The sequence below is a fragment of the Peromyscus eremicus genome, chromosome 7 (assembly GCF_949786415.1).
Source record: "Peromyscus eremicus chromosome 7, PerEre_H2_v1, whole genome shotgun sequence".
NCBI lineage: Eukaryota > Metazoa > Chordata > Mammalia > Rodentia > Cricetidae > Peromyscus > Peromyscus eremicus.
This window is the reverse complement of record NC_081422.1, coordinates 53,129,765-53,148,206: the sequence shown is the minus strand read 5'-3', so window position 1 is coordinate 53,148,206 and position 18,442 is coordinate 53,129,765. Positions and strand designations below refer to the sequence as shown.

The window sequence follows — 18,442 nt, the reverse complement described above, 5'->3', positions numbered from 1 at the left end:
TAAAGGCGTGCGCCACCACCGCCCGGCTCTTTAAATAATTCTTGTTAGCCTGTTAAGCTGTCCAGTATTTCATTTGTCAGTGATTTCTGATCAGACATGATCCTTACATTGTAAAGTGTTTTTTGTGCCCCTTAAAAATTTGGGGAGTTTTAGGCAAGCAGTTAAAGTACTTACCAGTTTGACCTTTTGGAAACTTGTTTTGATTCTCTCTAGGGTGGGTGTAGAGTGGCCTTCACCCTGCAGCTAATTCAGCAGCATTTTGAGGTGTGCTGTGTCCTGAAGAGCCTCTGCATTCCAGGAAGGCTCTCAACTGTTTCTCACTGTGAGGTTGCTCTTGTGGGTGTGGCATCTGCAGTGCCTAGACTGCAGGTCAGCCAGAGGCTCCAGGACCCGAGGCAGGCTTCGGAAGCTCTTCCAGCAATCCTGTAACCAGCTCCAGCCACTGCAGCCTTTTCCCACTGCTTTTTCCTTAACTCATTAAGACTACAAACTCAGCAGGTTCCCCTTTTCTTTGCCAGTCTGAATTTTTTCTTATTAATTTTCAAAGATTTTTAAGATGGGGGATTGGCTGGAGAGATGGCTAAGGAGTTTAGGGCACTTTTTTTTCTTTCAGAGGACCTGGGTTTGATTTCCAGTACCCACATGGTGGCTCAGAACCATCAGTAACTCCAGTTCCAGGGGATCTGACACCCTCTTTTGACCTCTGGGCATCAGACATAGCACATGATGCTCATAAATACATGCAGGCAAAACACTCACATCCATAAAATAAAATCTATACATCTTTTTTAAAAAAGGTGTTTGAGACAGGATCTTATGTAGCCTAGGCTGGCCTTGAAGGTGATAAGTAGCCAAGAATGACCTTGAACTCTGGTCTTCCTTCCTCCCAAGTGTTGAGATTGCAGATGTGTACCAGCATGCCTGGCTTCAGTCTGGAAACTGATTCCAAGCACAAAGCTTAGGTGATCATAGGCTCACTCAGTCTGCTGGTTACCCTTTCTTCAAGTCCCGAAGTCCTACTTGACTCGTTTTCATCTCAGTGTGTACGTGATGAGTAGAATTTGTGACCCTCTTAGTCCCTCTTGGGCAGAAATAGCATGATGGCTTTTTAATTTTTACTAGTTTCCTCTCTAAAACCAAGTCAGTGAAACTGCACACTGAAGGAGTTATGGGTAATGTCTTCAACAATGAGATGGCCTGGCATTCCTGCGACTCTCCAGGTGTGAGTGGATGGAGTTAAATCATTGACAGCAACAAGACCTGCATTGTGTTGTCTCCTACGGGAAGCAGCAGAGGTCGCTGAGATCACCCAAGTCACACCCACAGGATGCAGGAGTCAGCTTTTCTGAAAAGGTCCTTATTAACCAGACCGGTCACTGAAGCATCAATAGTTACTACAGTGGTTTGAAACAGCAAATATAGTCAGATTATTTTTCAGAGTGTGGAAGTCCTTACTGTCTTCGGAGAATAGTAAGGAACCACACCATTATTTTGAAATCCAACAAAAATGAGAGCTAAAGCAAGCATTTACCCTGCCTTTCCTGTCATTACCTAGAAGAGTTGATTGTAAACTGTAGATGAAGAATTCTCTGAAAATGTATGTATGTGAGCATGCGTTTGAGATTACGAACACGCCATGGCGCTGGGGATCAAACCCAGGTCCTCATACTAGCACTTTACTGATGGAACTATCTTCACAGTTCTGGTCTCTTCTTCTATGGTTTTGTTTGTTTGATTTTGATTTTTGAGATAGTGTCTCACCACATAGCTTAGGCTGGCCTCAATCTGAAACCCTCCTGCCTCTACCTGCTTGAATGCTGGAATGATGAATGTGTACCACTATGCTGGGATGAAAGTCCCTTTTCATAGATATTCAAGTTCATACGAGAAGAGGGAATAAAAATACCAATTTTTTTTGCAAATTCTAATGAATTAATGATTATGGCAATGCTCATAGTAACTGTTAATTCACACACACAAGGACAGAGACATGATGTGTCTGTAGGAGAGTGATGGAACAAAATCCAAAGAAAGATGATAAGCCTGAATTTGACCAGATTTCTTGATCTGTGAGGACTATAGGAGACAGGATATATATGAAGAGTATCCATGGAGGTACAAGAACAGTTTAGTGAGGATGAGTCTGGGGAAGTAACAAACAGTGGGCAGAGTGGCCTTTGCTTTCTGTTTGTCTGAGTGTGCATGTATTTGTGTGTGGATGAGTGTTAGTGTGTAGGGGTGCACCTGTCTGCAGGTAGAAGCCAGAGGTCAGCCTTGACTGTCATCCCTTAGGGTCCATACACTTTATTTCTGAGGCAGGGTCTCTTATTGGGACCTAGGTTTGCTGACTAGGCTAGACTAGCTGGCCAGCCAGCCCAGGGTCCACTTGTCTGCTCCTTACCAGACTAGAATTATAATGTATCATTGTGCCTAGCTTTTTATGTGGATTCTAAGGATCAAATTGTTATACGGCCCCTAGTTTATCTTTTTGGAATGGTTAAAAAGCATTCAGAAAGGAATACTGCCTTGTGAAAATTTTCATACAGCTGTGAAAAATTCTGTGCAATTCTGGTTTTAGTATCTGTGGTAAAACGTTGTTAGATAGCAGCCATACTTGTTTGCCTGTGGCTGCTTTCCCACTACAGGCCTGAGTTCACATGCGGCCTGGAGACTGCAAGACCCACGCCCTACACAGGGCTGTTAACCTTGGATCTAGAGACCTCGTGACTCAACGCTAGGGAAGATGAGAAAAGACAGGGAGACGTCTGCAAGACCTAAGGACACAGCAGCCCCATGTCACAGTGTGTGGATGATATATGGATACCTTTTCAAAACTTAAGGAATACAGAAAAACCCCAGAAGACAGGGAAATGTGGGAGTGTCAAAGGCATTTGATAGCAGGAAGGAGTTTGGGGGTTTGTTTTGGTTTTGGTTTTTTGTTTTGTTTTGTTTAGTTTGATATTTTGGTTTGGTTTGGTTTGGTTTTTTGTTTTCTTTAGGTTTTTGTTTTGACTTGATTTGATTTGGTTTTTCAAGACAGGGTTTCTTTGTGTAGCCTTAGCAATTCTTGGCTGTCCTGGAACTTGCTCTGTAGACCAGGCTGGCCTCGAACTCACAGAGATCCATCCATCTCTGCCTTCCAAGTGCTGGGATTAAAGGGATGCGCCACCACCGCCTGGCAAAGTTGTTAATTTTTAAAGATTGGTTTTGTGGTTATGTTTTAAGAAGAGACCTTAGCTTTGAAGAAATACATCCTGGGATATTTACGGATATCTATCTTAGCTTTAGAATAGAATGATCCAGGGAGTGAGTGGCTGTTGAGTGGGTGTGAATGAAGTAACATGGGCTGTGTGATGACAGCCATAGCCGGAAGATCACTTCATTGTGCTCTTTGTCTCTACTCCTGTATGCATGTTTGAAAATTTACATTACAGGATACAAAAAAAAAAAAAAATGAATCTGGTGGAGGCAGGGGGGTTGTAAGTTTTAGGGCAGTCTGGATTGTGTGATGAGACATGTCTCAAAAAATGAAAGCAGAAAAATAGATATCTAAGCAAAAGGTTTCATTTGGGAATAATAAACAAGGAATAAGATTGTAGTCTGGAAAACTCTCACAGTGCAAGGGACCTCTGGTGTGTCTCAAGGCTTTATTAGGAAGGATAAAAGCCCTGTGAGGTGCTTTGAAAGAAAGCCTGTGGACACAGGGCCATGTGGAGAGCCACAGAGAAATAGCTGATTGGCTCAACCTGCAGTTACCCTAGAGGCCCGTCCCAGAGTCATAGCAGGTGGCTTTGATGGGGTGAACTGTGCAGCATGTCCTGCAGCAGGTATTTATGACCCAGCCTCTTGACTCCGGTCTGATAATTGACAGGAATGACTGGTGTAATCAGTGTCGCATAGTGGGCCTTACATAATGGTCACTGTCTACTGTTTATTTGCCTTACTTTTAAATTGCCTGTGGTTCAGCATGAGACCAACTGGTTGTGTTTCTGGTATGTACCAGGCACAGCATCCACAGCATCCAAACCCAGGAGTCTACTGTGTGGCGTCTCAGCTTGGATGTGATCATCAGTCTGAGACATGATGTTTATTTTTGTGGGAAGTGTGGGGTGGCCCCTTGGGAATTAGACCATTGTTTCTTCTCTGTTACAACATTTTTTAATGAAGTAGAAATATCCACATGCAAGTCTTAGACTAAAATCTAATCCTGACTCCGTTACAAATTGTTTTTATTGCCCATCTCATTACTCTTTTTTATTAACTGAATAAATAATCATTGGTTATAACTGTTGAAAGAGCACATTTTTTAGGACCCTAATTCCTTCTGCTTCCTTTTTCTTCCCTCACATTGTTGCATCCTGCAAAGACTCTGTTATTGTGGACATTTCCCATTTTCAGCATAATTTGAACCTCATAAACCCGGAGCTTCCAGAGTGAGTAGAGAAACACATCCCTGAAGCTTCAGGCAGGATCTCGTTTTTTAAATATATCACCTGGCACCTGAGAGCCTGCTCCCCTTCATCCAGAAGCCCTTGGCACCCAGAGCTTAGGACTGAAAGGGTTATCAGCAGTTAGTCATCGAGCTATTTTTGGAACCACAGTTTCCTCTGCTGCTTCCCTCGGATTCAGGGTCTTTGTAGCAGGTGGGAATGCTTTGTCATCTTCATGAAAGTGAAGTGCCCTGCTCACTTCAAAGCTTATGAAGTCACACTTGGCATGGGTTTAAAGCTGATTTATCTTGCTCAGTACCAGTGACCCTACCTGCCATGACATCCTCCTGGGTAGCGACTGGCTTACACTGGCCATTAAAGTTGGAGCCAGGAGGCATCCGAAGCTGTGTGGAGAAGCAGGCCTGTAATCTCAGCATTTGGGAGGCTGAGGCAGGAGGACCCCAAGTTAGAGGCCAGTGTGAGCTACATAGCAAGACCCTGGAAAGCGGGTGGGGGTGCATCTGAGCCATTGAAGAAACCAGTTCAGTGAGGTAGCCGTCCTTGGACTTAGCTGGACGTAGCACCAGTCTTCGGGTCCTTTACTACCTCTCTTTATGGCTTCCTCTTTGTTTATGGAGACTTTTTTTTTTTTTTTTTTTGGTTTTTTCGAGACAGGGTTTCTCTGTGTAGCTTTGCGCCTTTCCTGGAACTCACTTGGTAGCCCAGGCTGGCCTCGAACTCACTGAGATCCGCCTGGCTCTGCCTCCCGAGTGCTGGGATTAAAGGCGTGCGCCACCACTGCCCGGCTTATGGAGACTTTTTATTGTTAATTTTTTTAGATTGGGTCTCACTCTGGACTTCACTGTATAGATCAGGCTGGCTTTGAGCTTATGGCAATCCTTCTGCCCCAGCTTGCCAGGTAATGGGATTACAGACATGAGCCACCATGGCAAGCATTAGGTGTGATCTGGGGGATCAAGGACCACACTGTGACTAGACTCTGGAAATGAGCTGCACAGTAATAATGCAGGAAAACCATTGTGTGCAGCTGTCCTTCCAGAGATGTGCACTGCAGGCCCCTTGGAATCCAGTGCCATTCCAGCCAAAGGGCCTCTGGGATACTCTGTCCAAGCTCAGCAGAATAACAGCAGTGAGTGTGAAGAGAGGAAGAGGGGGAGAGTCAGGCATAGGCCAGAGGTCGGCTTCTCCATCCTATGGGGCAGACAGGCTGGATATGAAGTGCAAAACAACAACAACAACAACAAAACCCGTCTTCCAAATATAACTTCATTTTAATATATATTTTTTAAAATGGACGTGATATGAAATATTTTCTTATTAAACTATACTTTTTTCTAGGACTACATTTCACATTAACTAGTAAATTATAGCAGCCTCCTTTGGGGCTGTGATGTGGCTCAGCAGGACAGTGCTTGCTGCACAGGCCTGACCACCTGAGTTTGACCCCTGGGACCCTCCTGAAGGGTGGAGGCAGAGAAACACTCCTGTCAGTTGCCCTATGACCTCTGCATGGCACACCAATAATAAAAGTATATAGTACCTACAGTGAGTGTAAAACATGCTTGATTTCACAGGCCAATTTTAATCATTTTAAAAAACAATTTCACTGCTTACTTTGTCTGCATATTGACATATTTTCATATATTAGGTTAAATAAATTATTAGGTTATATTTATATAAAATATAATATATAGTAAATCAAATTGTTATTAACAAAATATGAAATATTAAAATTAACTTTACTGGTATCTTTTTAAAATAATAACTAGAAATTTTTAAGTTACATATGTGGTTCAAATTCCCTTCCTACTGGACAGCACTGATGGAATGTTCATTCTTTTTTTTTATAGCTGTATGTTCTGACCTTGCACAGCATCCACAACTTAATCAGTCTGTCTTTGATGTGCACTTGAGTTGTTCTTCCCTTTTAAAAAGGCAGGTGAGGCAGAGTCCTGGAGAGATGGCTCAGCAGTTAGGAGTGCTTCCAGCTCTGACAGGAGCTTGGTGTGGTCTCCAGCACTCACAAGCCTCACAACCTACTGTTCCTGTTCCAGGGGATTCAGGGCCCTCTTGTGGACTGTGCAGGCACTGCAGGCAGGTGATGTGCATCATATGCACGTGGGCAAAGCACTCATACACATAAAATCTTTTTTAAATTGCAGCAGGGGCTGATGAGCCACATCAGTGGGTAAAGGTGCCTGTCATTAAGCCTAATAACTAACATGAGTTCAATCCCCAGCCCCACATGGTGGAAGGAGAAGATTGATCCCTGTGGAATGTCCTCTTACTTCCACACTTGCATGATGGCACCCTCCACCTTTTCCCTCCTGTCTAATTAATTAATTAATTAATTAAATGTAATCAGATTTAATGCAGTAATGTCTATCCTATCCATGTATCACGTCAGGATGAGTGCAGGCTGACCTATAAATGCGTCCTTAACACTTGGACTGTTAGGCTAAAGGATAAACACATTTGCATTACCAGTATTATCAAATTGCCCCCCATAAGCACTGCACTAATGTGTACTCTATGCCTTCTCCACAGCCTGCCGCCTGAAACAACAGCTTATTCTCTGGGGTATCATAATTACATACTTCCTTTTACTAATCTGAGAGTTTTTGTTTTGTTTTTATTTTGAGACCAGGTCTCATTATACAACTTGAGCAGGCCTTAAACTTTGTGGCGATCATCCTGACTCAGTACTTCTGAGTATTTCAGGTGTGTACCACCATGCCAGCCTGAGAAAATTTTAAGGAGAAACCATAAATGCTTTGCTTGACTTCTTGTTCTTTTTTTTTTTTTTTTTTCCTTTAAGAAGAAGAAACTATTGGTAGCTTTCCAAGAAAGTCAAAAAGTTTATCACTAGGGATTTAGAAAGAGCAAATGGGAGGCTGGACCGGCCAAGGGCATTTTCTTGTTTACCTTGACCTTTGAGTTTTTGACCTTCTCAGGTGAAGACACTGTCCACAGGAGTTTTTGCTCATGGCAGGCAATCAGGCTGAACACATTCAACTCAGGCTGCAGCCCAGCAGCGTGCAGGCAGCTTAGGAGCTGCAGGCCACAGGGTCCTTGCTGTCTGTTCTGCAGACAGCACTAGACCCCCTCAGCACTCTTTGAGACTTGTGCGCCCTCTGTTGCCCTTTCTGCTGGTTCTTCCTTTCTCTCCCTCTATCAGATGTAAAAGAAGAACTAATACTCAAAAAACCAAATAATGGAAAACAAGGTTCTTCTGATGAGGAATCTCACCATGCTGCCAGCAGTGGGTCTGATAAACTGAAAAACGAGAATAACAAAGCCTGTTTCTTGGGAACAGAAGGTCATTTGGGCAGATCTGGAAACACAGATGTGTTTTACAGCAAGAATGAATGTGATGTTTACTACTTCGGTATCATTTTAATACAAAGACGTTAAGAACCATTTTTCAAATGAGTGCCAGGACCTGGCACTGGCGAGGTGTTCACCTCAGCGTCTGGTGGCATTGCTTCCATGGGTGTGAATTAAGAAGAGGACCGACTTGTTCATAGGCGGCAGCAACACCATCTCCAGTGTCCCTCTCTGCTTCTGTTGCTAACCCTCCTAATTGCTGTTTCAGGAAGGATTTTCGCTCATTGGCAGCAAGAGCTGGTTGAAGATTGTAAGACGCATGGACTGTCTTCTGTTTGGAACAACGATAAAGGCAAGATGACACAGAGCTGTGTGGCTAGCCATGTTTACACGAATGCCCCACTCTTCCCTTACTGTGTGTTTGTCAGGGTGGGGGTGGGGAGCCTCTGGGTGGGGGACCAGTGATGGGAAGATAATGTGTTGAAGAAAAGTTTGCCCATTGAGCAAGACCCAAAGCAAGCTGGGGCTGCCCCTGGTGTGCAGGCTGGCTGGTCGGTATGGCACTGGGCTGTGCAGCCTCTCTGCTCTGAGCACTGGGAGCGGGTGGGTTGGCACTGTGTGTCTGGGTTAGTTAAATGTTTAAAAGGGTATTTTTGACAGTTCCATTGAATATGTGTTTTCACTTTTTCTCAGTGTAATATTAAAATATAAGATCTGGGTGTGGTGGTGCACACCTTTAATCCCAGCACTCAGGAAGCAGAGGCAGGCTGATCTCTGTGACTTCAAGGCCAGTGTGTATGGTCTACATAGTGAGTTCCAAGTCAGCCAGGGCTATGTAGAAAAACACTGTCTCAAAACAAAAAACAAAAAAGTCCCTGGCCAGTAAGAAGGCTTAGTGGGTAAAGGTGCTTGCTGCCCCACCTGATAGCCTGTGTTCAATCTGTGGGACCCATACAATGAACAGAGAGCATCCACACCCATAAGCTACACTCTGACCCCCATGGGATGGCACCTTGGACAGATCATAGCCCCCTGTAACTCAGCTCCAGGGGATCTTATTCTCTCTTCTAACCTCTGTGGGCACCCCCACACATATACAATAAATAAATAATGCAAGTAAATCTTTAAAAATTAAAATTTCTTTTTATTTGTTTGCTAGCTGTGTTAAACATGAAGGGCGATCCTCATGAAAGATACAAGCAAACTTATCACCTAGATGATGCCCCTTAAAAATAACCATGAAAAGCAGTTTGTTAACATCCACTGAGCATATGATAATGAAATTTAGGGGAAAGGTGCAAATTTTTAAGTAACTCACAAACCTTAGGAATTAAAGGAGAGCTCAAGAGCATCTAGTGGACAGATCTTAGCCTGGAGCACAGGCCCCAAAGAGCTTCACAGAGCAGGGGGTCTGTGAACCTAATAGGGATTTTCAGTGACCTCTAACTTGTCAGTTCTTTCTGCCCTGAGTGTGGGCAACAAACTGCAATAGTATGGAGTTTGTCACAGTGGACCCACAGATACTTCCCTGTCACGGTACAGTTGTTGGTCTCAGATGCCATTTATGCTCATCGTATCTCAAGATGGCTACAGTCCTGACATTTAACCCTTTACAATATATTAACAAGAAGGCCTACATGAGCAGTTCACAGGTAGTGTTTACTACTGTAACAACTCTCCATAAGAACTGGTATCCAGGACCACAAGGGGACACAATGGAGAGGTCAGCAGATCCAGCCCATCTCCAACAAGTGTGTCTTTTGCTTGCTGTTATATAAATGATATTCTTTATCCACAACATATTTCCAGCTTCTTGATTTTGTCTAAGTCAGTTTATTTTTTAAATTATTTATTATTCTCTCGTGTATTACATCCCAACTGTAGCTTCCCTTCCCTCCTCTCCTCCCAGTCTCTCTCCCTTACTCCCCTCTTTCCCAGATCTACTTCTCCTCTGTTTCCCTTCAGAAAAGAGCAGACCTTACAGGGATAACCAAACATGGTATAACATTTAAATAAGATTAGACACAAACCCTCATATCAAGGCTAGAAGAGGCAGCCTAGTAGGAGGAAAAGGGTCCCAAGAGCAGGCAAAAGATTCAGAGACACCTCCACTCACACAGTTAGGAGTCCCACAAGAACACCAAGCTACACAACCATAACATATATGCAGAGGACTAGCTCAGACCCATAGAGGCTCCCTAATTGTCACTTCAGTCTCTGTGAGCCCCTATGAGTTCTGCTTAGTTGATTCTGTGGGCCATGTTCTTATGGTGTTCTTGACCTCTCTGGCTCCTACAGTCCTTCCTCCCTCTCTTGTGTGGTATTCCCCTAGCTCTGCCTCATGTTTGGCTGTGGGTCTCTGCATCTGCTCTTATCAATTACTGGATAGAGCTTCTCTGATGACAGTTATGCTAGGCTCCAGTCTATGAGGAGAATATCATTAGGAATAATTTCATTGACTTTTTTTGGTATTTGTGTTTGGTTCTATCCTAGGTCTTTGAGCTACCCAGCCTCTGGTTCCTGGCCCTCCAGGCAGTGTCAGGCATGGCTCCCTCTCATGGCATGGGTCTCAAGTTGGACCAGTCATTGGATGGCCACTCCCACAAGCTCTGTACCACCTTTACTCCAACACATCCTGCAGGCAGGACAATTGTAGGTCGAAGGTTTTGTGACTGGGTTGGTGTCCCAGTCCCACCACTGGAAGTCTTGCTTGGTTACAGAAGATGGCTGGTTCAGACTCCATATCCCCCATTACTAGGAGTCTTCACTAGTGTCAATTCCTCATCAATTCCAAGGAGTTTCCATCAATTCCACTAGGTTTCTGCCTCATCCCCAAAATGTCTCCCAATTCTTTTTGTTTTTCCTAGTACTCTCTCCCTCCATTCCTCCCTGCCAACCTGATCTTTCCTGTTCCAATCCCCACTGGCCCCCAGTCCATCCACAAAATCTATTCTACTTCCCTTTTTCTGGGAGATCCATGTTTCCCTCACTTGAGCCCTCCTTGTTACTTAGCCTGTCTGGGTCTGTGGATTGTCACATGATTATCCTTTTAAAAGTGAGTACATGCCACATTTGGCTTTCTGGGTCTGGGTTGCCTCACTCAGGATAATTGTTTTCTAGTTCCATTCATTTGCCTGCAAATTTCATGATGTCATTTTTATTTTTAACAACCAAGTAATACTCCATTGTGTAAATGTACCACATTTTCTTTATCCATTCTTCTGTTGAGGGACATCTAGGTTGTTTCTAGTTTCTGGCTATAATGAATAAAGCTGCTATGAACATAGTTAAATAAGTGTCCTTGTGGAAGGATGGAGCATCCTTTGGGTATATGTCCAGGAGTGGGATAGCTGGATCTTGAAATAGATTGATTCCCAGTTTTCTGAGAAACTGCCATATTGATTTCCAAAGTGGCTGTACAAGTTTACACTCCCACCAGCAATGGAGGAGTGTTCCCCTTGCTCCACATCCTCTCCAGCATGAGCTATCATTTGTGTTTTTGCTCTTAGCCATTTTGACCAGTATAAGATGGAATCTCAAAATCATTTTGATTTGCATTTCCCTGATGGCTAATGATGTTGAACATTACTTTAAGTGTTTCTCAGCCATTTTGGTTTCCTCTATTGAGAATCCTCTCTTTAGATCCCTATTCCATTTTTAAATTGGATTATTTGGTTTGTTGATGTCTAGTTTCTTGAGTTCTTTATATATTTTGGATATTGGCCCTCTGTCCAATGTGGAGTTGGAGAAGTTCTTTTCCCACTCTGTAGGCTGATGTTTTGTCCTATTGACAGTGTCTTTTGCCTGACAGAAGATTTTCAGTTTCACGAGGTCCCATTTATTGTCGATCTTAGTGCCTGCACTGTCAGCGTTCTGTGAGAAAGTCATCTCCTGTGCAATGCACTCAAGGCTTTTCGCACTTTCTCTTCTCTCAGATTCAGTCAGTGTTTCTTGTTTTTTGTTGAGGACTTTGATCTACTTGGACTTGAGTTTTGTGTACGGTGATAAATACGGATCTATTTGCATTCTTCTACATTCAGACATCCAGTTAGACCAGCACCATTTGTTGAAGATGCTTTCTTTTTTCCATTCTATGTTTCTAGCTTCTTTATCAAAAATCAGGTGCCCATAGGTATAAGGATTTATGTCTGGGTCTTCTATTCAATTCCATTGATCAACCTGTCTGTTTTTATGCTAATACCATGTGGCTTTTATTACTATAGCTCTGTATTACAGCTTGAAATCAGGGATGGTGATACCTCTGAAAGTTCTTTTATTGTACAGGATTGTTTTAGCTATCCTGGATTTTTTTCATATGAAGTTGAGTATTGTCCTTTCAAGTTCTGTAAAAAATTGTGTTGGAATTTTGATGAGGGTTGCATTGAATCTATAGATTGCTTTTGGTAATATCGCCATTTTTACTATGTTAATCCTACCAATCCATGAGCATGGGAGATCTTTTCATCTTCTGATATCTTCTTCAATTTCTTTCTTCAAAGACTTGAAGTTATTGTCATACAAGTCTTTCACATGCATGATTAGGGTTACCACAAGATATTTTATATTATTTGTGGCTATTATGAAGAGTGTTGTTCCCTGATTTCTTTCTCGGCCCAATTTTCTTCTGTATATAGGAGGGTTCCTGATTTTTTTTTTTAGTTCATACTATATCCAGCTACTTCACTGAAGGTGTTTATCAGCTGTAGGAGTTCTCTAGTAGAATTTTTGGGATCATTTATGTATACTATCATATCATCTGCAAATAATGATACTTTGAATTGTTCCTTTCCAATTTGTATCCCCTTGATCTCCTTTAGTTGTATTATTGCTCTGGCTGAACTTCAAGTACTATATTGAATAGGTATAGAGAGAGTGGACGGCCTTGTCTTGTTCCTGACTTTAGTGGAATTGCTTTGAGTTTCTTTCCATTTAATTTGATGCTGGCTGTCAGTGTGCTGTAAATGGCCTTTTTTGTGTTTAGGTATGTTCCTTGTATCCCAGACCTCACCAAGACTTTTATCATGAAGGAGTGCTGGATTTTTTTCAAAGGCTTTTTCAGCATCTGATGAGATGATCATGTGCCTTTTTTTCTTTCAGTTTGTTTATATGGTGGATTACACCAATAGATTTTCGTATGTTGAACCATCCCTTCATCTATGGGATGAAGCCTACTTGATCATGGTGGATGATGTTTTTGATGGATGTGTTCTTGGATTCAGTTTCTGAGTATTTTATTGAGTATTTTTGCATCAATGTTCATGAGTGAAATTGGTTGGTAATTCTCTTTTTTCTGTTGAATCTTTGTTTGATTTGGGTATCAGGGTGACCGTGGCCTTATAAAATGAATTTGGCAATTTTTTTTTCTGTTTCTATTTTGTGTAATAATTTGAGGATTAGCTCTTTCAAAGTCTGGTAGAATTCTGTGCTAAAACCACCTGGCCTTTGACTTTATTCAGTTGTCCAATTGTCTATTGTTATGTCTTCCTTTTCATTTCTGATTTTGTTTATTTGAATATTCTCTCTGTCTTTTAGATAGTTTGGATAAGCATTTGTCTATCTTGTTGATTTTTCTCAAAGAACTAACTCTTTGTTTCATTGATTCTTTGTATTGTTCTCTTTGTTTCTATTTTATTGATTTTCAGCCCTCAGTTTGATCATTTTTTGCTGTCTACTCTTGGGTGTGTTTGCTTCTTTTTCTTCTACAGGGGGTTATTTCAACTTTCTTGTATACTAGTCAGTTTTGGAGAAAGTTCCATGAGTCCCTGAAAAGTATATTCTTTTGTGTTTGGTTGAAATGTTTGTAGATATCTATGAGGTCTATTTAGTTCATAACATGTTAGCTCCAGGATTTCTCTCTTTAGTTTTTGTCTGGATGGCCTGTCCATTAGTGAGAGTGGGGTATTAAGTTTCCTACTATTAATGTGTGAGGGTCAATGTGTAATTTAAGCTTTAGTAATGTTTCTTCTACAAATGTGGGTGCCTTGCATTTGGGGCATAGATTTTAAGAATTGAAATGTCATCTTGGTGGATTTTTCCTTTGAGTATGAAGTATCCTTCCCATTAATTTTGGTTTGAAGTCTATTTTGTTAGATTTTAGAATAACTACACCAGTTTGCTTCTTGAGTCCATTTGCCTAGAAAATCTTATTCCAACGCTTCATTCTGAGCTAATGTCTATCTTTGATGTTGAGGTATGTTTCTTATATATAGCAGAAAGATGGACTCCTATTTTTGCATCCATTCTGTTAGCCTGTGTTTTTTATTAGGGAATTGAGTCCATTGATATTGATATTATTGATATTAATAACCAATGATTGTTAGTTTCTGATATCTTGGTGATGGTGGTAGCGTGTGTGTGTGTGTGTGTGTGTGTGTGTGTGTGTGCGTGTGCTCATACGCACGTACTTTTGTTTTTGCTGGTGTGAGATTATTAATTTCCTGTGTTTTCGTAAATGTAGTTAACCTTTAACCTCCTTGAGTTGGAGTTTTCCTTCTAGTACCTTCTGTAGGGCTGGGTTTGTGGATAGATAGTGTTTAAATTTGATTTTGTCATGGAATCTCTTGTTTTCTTCATCTATGGTGACTGAAAGTTTTGCTGGGTATAATCGTCTGTGCTCGCATCCATGGTTTCTTAAGAGTCTGTAGGCCATCTGTCCAGGACCTTCTGGATTTTAGAGTCTCGGTTTGATTAGTCAGGTGTAATTCTCATATATCTGCATTTATATATTACTTGACCTTTTTTCTTTGCAGCTTTTAATATTCTTTCTTTGTTCTGTATGTCTAGAGTTTTGATTATTATGTGGTGAGGGGACTTTCTTTTCTGGTCCTATGTATTTGGTGTTCTGTAAGCTTCTTGTACCTTTATAGACATGTCCTTCTTTAGGTTAAGAAGATTTTCTTCTATGATTTTGTTAAAAATATTTTCTGGGCCTTTGAGCTGGGATTCTTCTTCTATTCCTATTATTCTTAGGTTTGGTCTTTTCATAGTATCTCAGATTTCCTGGATGTTTGTGTCAGGAATTTTTATATTTAACATTTTCTTTGACTGATGTTATCTATTTCCTTTATTGTGTCTTCAGCACCTGAGAGTCTCTCTTCCATCTCTTGTATTCTGTTGGTGATGCTTGCATCTGTCGTTTCTGTTCTCTTATTTAGATTTTCTATTTCCAGAATTCCCTCAGTTTCTCTTTCTTTATTGTTTCTATTTCCATTTTAAGGTCTTCAACAGTTTTATTCACTCCTTCAACTACTTGTTTGCTTTTTTCTTGGCTTTAAAGGATTTATTCATTTTTTCCAATTTTTTTGTCTTTTCCTCGAGTTCCTTAAGAGATTTATTCATTTCCTCTTCAAGGACTGTAGTAGTTTTAATATAATTGATCCCCATAAGCTCATAGGGAGTGGCACTATTAGGTGTGGCCTTGTTGGAGGAAGTGTGTCACTGTGGGGATAGGCTTTGAGGTCCCCTATGCTCAAACTATGCTCAGTGTGGCACAGTTCACTTCCTATTGCCTGCAAATCAAGATATAGTACTCTCAACTCCTTCTCCAGCATCATGTCTACCTACATACTGCCATGTCCTGCCATGATGATAATGGACTAAACCTCTGAAACTGTAAGACACACACGTTTTCCTTTATAAGAGTTGCCATGGTCATGGTGTCTCTTTACAGAAATAGAAACTCCAACTAAGACAAGGACCTCTACCATCTTCATAAAGTTGGTTTTAAGGTAATTTTCTTGTCCTTCAGCTGTGTTGGAATATTCAGGGCTTGTTGTAGGATAGCTGGGCTCTGGTGGTAACATTGCTCTGGCTCTTGTTGATTTGAGTTCTTACACTGGTGTCTAGGCATCTAGGTTTGGGGGAAGTGTAGGTCTAGGTGTCAATTTCTGAGTTGTCTTTGTTGGTTGGGTGTTTTCTTTCTTGGTTTCTGTTTCCTCTTTGGTCTTCTGTCTTTGTGGCCTGGAATTCTAGAAGCCAGTGTGACCTCTGGTCCTGCAGAGTCTCCATCTGAGTTGCGGGCAGCACTTCTGGTGGTTAGCATGGCCTTTGGGGGGAGGTCGCTGCCCAGCTTAGGGGGTGGGACACAGTGATGAGGGGAATGGGGACTAGGAATAGTGTTGGGGGGCACTGATAGATGGAGGAGGTCCTTGAGTGAGCCACCTATCTGGAGGTCTGGCAGCTGGTGTGGTTTCTGGTCCAGCAGGGAGTCTCTGCCTGAGTTTGCCTATCTCTTCTTCTGGCTGGTGTGGTCTTTTTTCTGGCTGGTGTGCCCTGCAGCTGTTGAGTGGCATGGCCTGCCCTGAGTCAATTTAAATTGAACTTCCTTACCAAACTTTTATTAACAATAACGCGATAATATTTTAGGCTTCTAGGAAAGTGATGTTATCATCAGCAAACAATGATTATTTATTTCCAGTGGTTCACATTTTGTCATACTTTCCTCACCTTTGATGGTTAACCTGTGTTGTTTGTGAAGTGAAAAAGAGTTTGGCTTTTTAGAATCACCCAGGAGAAACACAGCTAAGCATGTCTGTGCAGGTGTCTCAGAGAAGTTTCAGTGTGGAGACAAGACCTACCTGCTGTGGGATGGTCTGTATGTCAAGTGTGTTGCTGATTGGTCAGTAAATAAATCACTGATTGGCCAGTGGCCAGGCAGGAAGTATAGGCGGGACAAGGAGGAGAAGAATTCTGGGAAGTGGAAGGCTGAGTCAGAGAGACAATGCCAGCCGCCATGATGACAAACAGCATGTGAAGATGCCGGTAAGCCACGAGCCACGTGGCAAGGTATAGATTTATGGAAATGGATTAATTTAAGCTATAAGAACAGTTAGCAAGAAGCCTGCCACAGCCATACAGTTTGTAACCAATATAAGTCTCTGTGTTTACTTGGTTGGGTCTGAGCGGCTGTGGGACTGGCAGGTGAGAGAGCTTTGTCCTGACTGTGGGCCAGGCAGGAAAACTCTAGCTACACCTACCCTGGCTGTGGCATGGGCACCCAGACTGAATAAAGTGGAGGCGAAGCAGGGAAGTCTGAACACAGCATTCCTCTCTGCCTGCAGAGGGCATGTGACCCGCCCTGTCAGCCTGCCTACCGCTTCCACTCCACGAGGAGCTAAACCCCATACAACCCTGAGCCAGTGTAAACCCTCCTTCTCTCCGGCTGCTTTCCGTCAAGTACTTGTCAGAGCAACAGGAAACTCACTTGTGTCTGTACTGAGCCCTGGCACCCTGGCCTCCCCATGACTGCACGCGTTGTGGTGTCCGATGGTAAATGATCTCTAGCTGCTGTTCAGGTCTTCGCTACATCAAGGAGGTATTGCTCAGTTGTAGTGTATTTACTAAGACCTTTACCAGGATTGCACAATACAGTCCATCAAGTGCTTTTTAAAATAGTTTATTGTTTGAGTGGCAAGAGGCACGGGAGTGCCTGGTCAGAGGACAACTTTGGGAGTTGAGTTTTTCCTTCCACCACGTGGGTCCCAGGGATAGAACTCAGGCTATCAGCATTAGCAGCAAGTGCCTTTACACTAAGCCATCTTGCAGGCCTCACAAATACTTTTTGACACTTAGCAAAATGATGTTTCTTTTTTCCTCTCTGCTGCTTTGATGTCACATAACAACTGTCGGCCTCTGCCTTCTGTCTTAGCTGGCTTCTGGCTTTGGATCACTTTTAATTCCTAAATACTACGCAACATACACTACTGTTTAAATTAACAAATCGAGGTAAAGTTTGCATTCCTGTAGCAGAAATTTAACATAATTTAGATTCTTCAGATAGTAAACAGTATTTTTCTCTCTTCAGGCAGAATACACAGACTAAAATAGGCTTGTGAGGTGGGTCTCCTTCCTTTCAACAGTTCTGATCACTCGTCAGAATAATGGCCAGTTGGCTACCAGCAGACACTTAATCCCTGTCTGAAGGGCACTTTGGATGAAAGGAGAAAATCTAAACCAGTATTGTCTTCGTTTCTCATTCTAGTAACTCACTAAAGCAAGTTTGTTAACTTTGTCCGGCCTGGGCTTTGAGGATTACCTATTGGTTTCAAAGCAAACACACTGAAACTTGTTCTCTGACTGTATTCTATTGCTATAATGAAATAACAGGCTAGGTTACTTTATAAAGAAAAAAGGTTTACATAGCCCGCAGTCTTGGAGGCTCAAGAGACTGGTATCTGGTGAGGGCCTTCTTGCTGACATGGTCTCAAAGTGGTACAGGGCATGTCACGGCAAGAACTAGGGTGCAAGCATGTGTCTAGCCTCTCCCCAGCGACCTTCCGCAATCTAATGACCTCCCAAAGGCCTGACTTCTCACACTCCTGGGTTACTGTCTGTCCTCTTGGGCCTCAAGACCCGGTTTGACCCTCAGCATGGAGGCTTTTTTCTGTATTCCTGAACCTTTTGACAGAGATTCAGTCAACTGAGTCTTGGTGAAGTCTTGACAGTGGCATTATATTCCTTAGGACCTCACAGGAAAGTACAATGGGTGTGTGAGCTCTCTGAGGCCTCCCTGGCTCTGAGTGGCACGGGGGTATCCCATCACCTGGGTCGGAGGACAGTAACTGCTGTAGAATGGCTTGTCAGCCTTGCTGAGCCCGGTCCCTCCCGGGAAGAAATTCCCCGCTTTGCTGTGTGTGGAGACAGCGCAGAGGCCAGCATTCAGCCTC

The 18,442-nt window shown here is 42.5% G+C and overlaps 1 protein-coding gene across 2 annotated transcripts in view; it reads left to right on the top strand.

The window, feature by feature from the left end:
• Rec114 (REC114 meiotic recombination protein) overlaps positions 1-18,442 on the top strand; it is a 108,652-nt gene that overhangs the window by 78,900 nt on the left and 11,310 nt on the right. For both annotated transcript variants that reach the window (XM_059268001.1, XM_059267999.1), the window contains one exon: positions 8,047-8,130. In XM_059268001.1, the coding sequence (XP_059123984.1) occupies positions 8,047-8,130 (84 nt within the window). The remainder of the gene's footprint in view (positions 1-8,046; positions 8,131-18,442) is intronic.